This window comes from Thermobia domestica, unplaced genomic scaffold (genome assembly GCF_964235325.1).
Source record: "Thermobia domestica unplaced genomic scaffold, izTheDome1.hap1.1 HAP1_SCAFFOLD_2476, whole genome shotgun sequence".
Taxonomy (NCBI): domain Eukaryota; kingdom Metazoa; phylum Arthropoda; class Insecta; order Zygentoma; family Lepismatidae; genus Thermobia; species Thermobia domestica.
Window position 1 is genome coordinate 2,513 of NW_027658172.1, and position 7,931 is coordinate 10,443.

General features: G+C 37.8%; 1 protein-coding gene across 1 annotated transcript; it reads right to left on the reverse strand.

Annotated features, from left to right (window-relative positions):
* Nucleotides 1-220: 220 nt before the first annotated feature.
* LOC145678322 (GATOR2 complex protein MIOS-B-like) lies at nt 221-7,571 on the reverse strand (the record flags this gene model as incomplete). The annotated part of the gene is made up of 3 exons (XM_081748330.1): nt 221-359; nt 5,635-5,765; nt 7,342-7,571. Coding segments are annotated over 3 exons (500 nt in total), but the record flags the coding sequence as incomplete, so codon positions are not given.
* Nucleotides 7,572-7,931: the final 360 nt, after the last annotated feature.

The window sequence follows — 7,931 nt, forward strand, 5'->3', positions numbered from 1 at the left end:
TATATTAAGATGGATCTCGCAAAAATAGCAATGCAAAGTGGAAACTGGATCCAGTTAGCTAAGAACAGAAGTCAATGGAGAACTTTTGTGAAATCGGCATTGAGCGTCCAGGTTCCACTGACCATAGAGTAAGTTGTTTAGTTATCTACGGAGATTTGATTAAGACCTAAATTCATATAAATGTATTGGTAATTGTTGTAACGTCAATAAGAAATCTTACCCGTGAGTAACATTCCAGCCAAATTTCCTTCTTCGGTTAATTTTGTTGTTAATTTCTCCAGATAATCCACTAACTTATTGTCAGAGAGAAAAGTACATGCAAAGGCAACTCGGTCATCCACAGCCATTCCCTCTTCACTCTGGAAGAAATGGTCAACTTCACAACGACGTTCAACACAAAGCATAAACATTTTGGAGAATTAATATTGACGCACTCTTAAGTTAATGATAAAATGAACTGAAATAAAATGAATCCATAAATGTTACGATTATTTTGTTTAGTTGCACGCGTATGCTTTTGTCGTCCATCGCCCAGTCCATCCGGGTTTTAGATGGAACCGGAAACTGGCAATGAGGCGTTTAAGATCTGAGTTTCATCAACATTGTAATTAGATTTATTGAATAATTCGTACTCGTTCTGTCAATACTCACACTAAGTTTTATTAATTTTCGTTAAGTGTATTATTTAATTACTGGAAGAATGTCGTGACAATGGGCGCCCCACTCTTCGACACATACACCCCGCTCCAACGCATACATTTTAATCACGCTTGAGACCCCAGCCATAAGAGCTAAACAAACGGTTCTGATTAGTTGAGAGTTATCCGTTTTTCGCCACGTAACATACATATAGCACAAATCAAACGCCAGTTGCTGTCGGTCCTCGTAGCCAAGCATGCTAGCGAGCGGCCTACTAATGAAAATTGCTTTTGGCGTGGGTTCAAACCCGGAACAAGGAAAGTTTTTTTTTTTTTTAAATTCATAATACTTTTTCATTAAAATAAGATGTAAATAATACTCAATTACCCTTGTACGTAAGATATAATGGATAAATTGTGCTCTTCCTACCATTTACCTAGAGATTTCTGATAACCCTTACAGCTCACAGATGACGAGAAGAACCCTAGCAGAAGTAGTGTGACGTAAGTGTGGGCTCACCCACTTTTCGCACGGGGGTTTCAAGTGACACCACGGAATAGCACACATATAACTTTACCCGGAGTAGCAGACGACATCTAAGTATAGACCACACCTCAAAAACCAAAAATGGACTTGACCGTGTCATTGACCTTTCCCCGCTACCCCTGTTTTAGGGTTCTTCTCGTCATCTGTGAGCTTGTATACACAATGACGTTATAATCAACAGGAGAGCAAGAAGTGGGACCCACACGAAGCGAGGGGTTGTAGGGAATGGTAGGGAGTTAGAGAGACCATTTGGTCGTGATGTAATGTCACGTGGTAATTAGTCCACTTTGCACACAACTTTATTGATAAAACAAAGTGATTCACTTATGTTACGAAACACAGTTGAGCGAGCGAAGCGTGTTAAAAGCCCCACAGGGCTCATTTTATTCCACCTTTGCCCCCATGATAATACCACATGACATTACGTAACACTCGGGTGGTGCAACTGCGATGTAAATATAACCTCTCTTGCTTCCTTGTGACCAACTTAAAATATTGGCTAGGGTAGCGCGTGAAAAAATATATGTCCAGCGCCAGAGCCACCCATTTTACAGAGGTGGCTGAACCTCTGAGGTAGACTCAAACAAGGATAGAACAACACCACCATGGCTTAAAGTATGTCGTGATAAATAATAATAAAAGGTGGTGATATAGCTCATAACGAGCTCTAGTCTAACAACTAAACCACTGGCAAGACAGCCTTTATGGGCCTAAGCTGCTAAAACGCCATCTGTTAGCGACCGGCTGAACTACATTCAGCCTAACGACGAACACGTGGTCAGCGCGCTACGCCACCCTGCCTCTGACAGGTGTATCAGGAGCTCCCTAGACCTAGTGCCCGTCACGTGTTTTGTTCACGTCACTCCCCATTTTGCCTCACGACGCTGGGTGAACGCCGAAAATTGGGACGTATCGGCCGGGAATCGAATCCGGGACCACACAGACGTAAGTCCAACGCTCTAACCACTGAACTACGATGTCCCAAGAGCTCTATTCAGTCATGTAAATAACATGAAATAAACTATGCTAAAGAGAGTAAAGAGACTCACGCTTAGAAGTTTCAATTTTGTCCGGTAGATGTCAACCGCTGGAGAATGTCTGCTGCCATGTAGCTGGATTACGTGCAACTTCCAGCATTCTACAATCAAACACCTTTGTTTCAATAGTATAAAATGAAATACGGATAGTACTAGTTAAAGTCGCCGTTACCCGTGACACTCCGTTAATGAACTCGGCCGAGATAATTATCTATTGCAAAAGCAGAAGTGAAAAATCAGTTATCCTGTGGAGTAACGGACGGACGGACGGACTAATAACTTTAAATGGATGAAGGAAAATGAAAAAAGAAGAGAAAGTAAATATGAAAGAAGTAATTTTTTTTTCAGTAGAAGAATCAATTTTGGACGCGAAAGATGAGAAGAAGAGAGTGAAAATAATAAGAGCGGTGACAATAATTAACGAAAATGCTCATGTAAGAAAGGGGAACCTTAAAAAAGAAGAAAAAGAGGGCTTAAAATGACTGGATAATAATAATATAACATCTACGTAATAACAACAAAGGTTGATAATATCTGAAGGTTGAAAATATCGGTTATGAAGATATTTATGCTAGTTAACGTCTGATGAAGGTAACAGTAAGTTATTGAAACTGTTACTACTTATTTTAATTTTAACTAAAAAAAAGGTATATACTCTGGTCAGAAAAGTATTAATTATTTAAGGATTATGGAAATAAAAAGGTAGGAAGAAATGAATGAATCTACGAAAGCTTACCACAAACTCGTATCAGTGAGGAGTGAACTGGAAATTCTTCACATTAGTGGTCAAGAGATTGTTATTGAACCACTTGATTCTGCTTGGACAGGTGTTACATGTTCAAGATAGATAATGCTCATCGACTTTACACCATTATTTGTGCCTGTCTTAATTAACACTTTAATACTTTATTATTACTATTTAACTGCTGTATGTATCCCAACTTGTCTTCACGACACTTATCACCACCGAGATATCTGAAGTCCCCACCATGGAACTACCTAGAACCTCGTGCATTGCAAAAGAGCATGTTCGCTATTAGTGTATACAAGAGTTCTTAATTATTTTAGTTAAACATACCAAATTTATATCCTGTAGGTAAAAGAAAAAAAATAAATGCAAGAAAATGATGTTAAAGAATTGATTGATCTGGAGCTAGAAGGCGACTCTTTTAACATTTTTTTTAAAGTGCGAGGAGTGATCAGAAAGTAAGGTTACAAAGCCTGCAGTGAAACGTGTATATATTATTTCATACAACCAATACAGCCAACAGATAGTACATACGAGGAGTGATCAGAAAGTAAGGTTACAAAGCCTGCAGTGAAACGTGTGTATATTATTTCATACAACCAATACAGCCAACAGATAGTACATACGAGGAGTGATCAGAAAGTAAGGTTACAAAGCCTGCAGTGAAACGTGTGTATATTATTTCATACAACCAATACAGCCAACAGATAGTACATACGAGGAGTGATCAGAAAGTAAGGTTACAAAGCCTGCAGTGAAACGTGTGTATATTATTTCATACAACCAATACAGCCAACAGATAGTACATACGAGGAGTGATCAGAAAGTAAGGTTACAAAGCCTGCAGTGAAACGTGTGTATATTATTTCATACAACCAATACAGCCAACAGATAGTACATACGAGGAGTGATCAGAAAGTAAGGTTACAAAGCCTGCAGTGAAACGTGTGTATATTATTTCATACAACCAATACAGCCAACAGATAGTACATACGAGGAGTGATCAGAAAGTAAGGTTACAAAGCCTGCAGTGAAACATGTATATATTATTTCATACAACCAATACATATTCTCCATATCGGTTGAGGCACCTGTCGCATCGTGGGATGCGTCTGAAAATTCCCTCCTGGTAAAAATCATGTCCTTGCATGTTTAGCCACGTTGCCACGAAGTGTTTCAACCTCCTCGTCTGAAGCGAAGCAACGGCCTCCTAGATACTCCTTCAAGTTCGGGAACAGGTGAAAGTCGCTTCGAGCGAGGTGCGCACTGTAGAAAGGGTGGTTATGTCCCAGCGAAACTGCCTTAACCCTTTTAGGATTTTTGGTAACGTTTGTTATCATGGCGTTCTAGGTATTTAAGCCGGATTTCTTTCATTAGTCAAATCAAGGATGGATCAAAGAACACCCCAGATGCGTTTTGGAACCAGATGGTCAACTTGGCGGAGCGGCGCCAAGTGGGGGCGAAGGGGCGTGACTTTTTTTATTTTTCTTAAGGCAAATTTCAAAAAAATTTTCACGCCTTTAGTTTTCAGGATACCAGATTGGAACTTTACATACAGATGTATACTGAAGAAAATGGCGTTTGAATCGACTTTAGGTCAAATAGGAATGACGCAGAGTACATTTTTGAAGTATATATATATATATATATGAAAAAATTGGTCACCTTCAGACTCAAAAATTTCTCCCGACCTCAATTTTCACGATACAAGAATGAAATTTCGCACACGTATTTGTACATAACAACATATATATATATTAAATTCAGATCCCTACGTGAACACAGGCCCATGCCAGAGGGGCACAAAAATTTCTAAAAAACATTTTTTTTCGAAAAATCTAATTTTTTTTCGATTTTCTTGTTTCTGCTGTATAATACGGACAAGACAGTGGTACCGTTGGGAAGTATGATCTATCCTGAAAAAAACGAGGTATGAACCATGATCTTACGATAAATAGTAAGGAAGCAGTAGCTGTTTGAGTGAAAGTCTAAAATTTACTTCAAAAAGTGGAAATCCTAAAAGGGTTAACAGTGTGGTGGTCTTCTGGGCTGTATGCGGGCGAGCGTTTTCTCTACCTGTCGCAACTTTCGACACTATTCTGCGACATGCTGACGAAACATGACAGTCTCTTCGTACCAGCTGCTGGTGAACTTCAGTCGCGGTTACATGTTTCGCCCACAGAAATCGAATAATTGGGCGGAGTTCTTCGCCAGACCATTTTTCTAAACGAGTCGCCATTTGTGTATACCTGCAACTAGCGCAATACGTAGTGGGTGGTTGAAATTCCGCACAGTTGCTGACTCCATGTATTAAAATTACCGCACATATCTCATTCTCCTATAACAGACGAAACTCCAGGAATATCGGCCTTATAACCTTAGTTTCTGATCCTCCCTCGTATATATTCTACCTCGTCTAGTAAAACATTATCTTTTATTTGATGAGAAATGAGAACTCAGAGAGAAACTACATATACAACCCATTATCACATATTTGGGACCGAACCATAACCCTGCTTACCTTTTACCACTGAATTATTGTGAATCTGCGATGATACTTTAACTGAAGACCGTAAGATGTTGACTATTGTCATTTTCTTGGATCTGAAACTGGCTAAGATATTAAAGGAAATGAAATGCCGAGATAAGGACCTAAATACTTACAAGTACATTCTCATAGTTATCCTCATCCGCTGTAAGGAATGCAAACATGGCTCGCAAATAAGGATTTGTAAGCTGAGTCCTGGACGTTAAACACATCTCTCGCCAAATGCTGTTCTTGTCATCGGAAAATCCTGAAAACCAAAGTCAAGGTAAAAGCTTCAATACGAGTCTCTGATAAACCAATATATAAATTAATTAAGAGGTGATAAAGTAGAGCACATAAAAATATATCCACTCTCTAAAACATTACTCTAACTACCAGGACATTTCCTAAGTTCTTAGCATTCAAGCAGCAACGGTATTTAAGAGTCTAAATCAATCAAAATATAAAATGAAGGTATTCCTATCTATAGGATTCAAGAATCCTCACACAGCCACATACACAAGAATGAAAATAATCGATGCATCGTGATTTCAGATTTTTCCTGGACGCAAATTTCAATATACGAAGATGGAAATACTGTTAATTCATATTGAGGATGAAAGAAGATATGACCACTCCCGGAAGAAAAGGTCAATTTTGTAGATTAGGGAGGAATTGAACTCATTCGTGGCTAAGCGGTTAGCGTATGCGTCTTTGGCGTGGGAGACCCGGGTTCGAATCCCGGCGGGAGTTCATGTGGTTCGCATTTCACGTTAATAAGTAGGTCCCGTCTCATATAGCCTCGCTGCTGAAAGAGACGTTAAACTCAAAACTCAACTCAACTCCGGGGACGAATTTCCCCCTGAAATCAATACTGAATGCAATATTTTTAATTACTGAAATGCCGCGTGCTGTATTGCAAATTGGATCTTTACTCAACTCCGTTTCACACTTTTCTGCCAGCAACTGTCCCTTCACATGATACTGTTTAATTTTTTAGTCAAGATTTTTCTTTTTTAAAGAGTATTCATTGAACCATTATCCAGAATTTTCGACATCAGTCAACAAGAATCAATTCCGCACAGCATGAGATAACGCACTGAGAACGTTCTGCAAATAATTGGATAAAAGTCGTTAGGACAGATACGTTTTATTCACTTGATTCTCTGCGTTTAATGCTTTTTGTTGTCCTCCTTTACTCCAAACATCCAGTAGTTCTTATTAAATAATAATAATAATAATAATAATAATAATAATAATAATAATAATAATAATAATAATAATAATAATAATAATAATAATAATAATAATAATAATAATAATAATAATAGTAGTAGTAGTAGTAGTAGTAGTAGTAGTAGTAGTAGTAGTAGTAGTAGTAGTAGTAGTAGTAGTAGTAGTAGTAGTAGTAGTTGTTGTTGTTGTTGTTGTTGTTGTTGTTGTTGTTGTTGTTGTTGTTGTTGTTGTTGTTGTTGTTGTTGTTGTTGTTGTTGTTGTTGTTGTTGTTGTTGTTGTTGTTGTTGTTGTTGTTGTTGTTGTTGTTGTTGTTGTTGTTGTTGTTGTTGTTGTTGTTGTTGTTGTTGTTGTTGTTGTTGTTGTTGTTGTTGTTGTTGTTGTTGTTGTTGTTGTTGTTGTTGTTGTTGTTGTTGTTGTTGTTGTTGTTGTTGTTGTTGTTGTTTATTTCTGTGCCATGAACAGCCTAACGGCAAAAATTTTATCAAACAAGATTAATACATATAATAGATATAAACAAGATTAATAATAATAATAATACTTGTACTTAAAGAACTAAAATAATAACGCTTGTTCAGGCTTGTAGATAAATAGCTATGCTTATTGCCTACCTGACAAAGCCATCGCAACAATATTAAGATTGGAATCTGCCTCCGGATTATCAGCGGCTGCTGCTCCTTTGTTCAGGATGTCAATGGCTTTCCGAATTCTCAAATTAAACACTGCAATGGCTGCAGCTTTCGCATATTTCTTTAGTTTATCAAGGAAGTTATTGAGAGCAAGAGTGTCTTTGTCAAATCTCCATCCACACAGCTGTAATGCTTTCTCTCTTTCCTCACACCTGGAAAATAAACCTTATCATTCAGGTTTCGTCCATAACTTCGGCATATTTTGTGAATTAAAAATAAATACAAGGTAATCTACCAACAAAAACGGAGGTTGGAGGAAAATATTTGTAAAGACGAACCGTCACTGTAACACATACACACACACTCTATAGATAGATAGATAGATACCACAATATTGCGAGCGCTGATTATATTCAATGTCAGTAAGTTTCTATTCCCGTGTGTTTTAATGTTTGACAGATTTGTTTTTTACATATCCTAACCTTTTAACCATTTTTTAACCATCCTTCATGTTTTTTTATCCTTTTTGAAGTCTACCACAAGCTGATGAAGGAAGTAGCATCTTCCGAAAG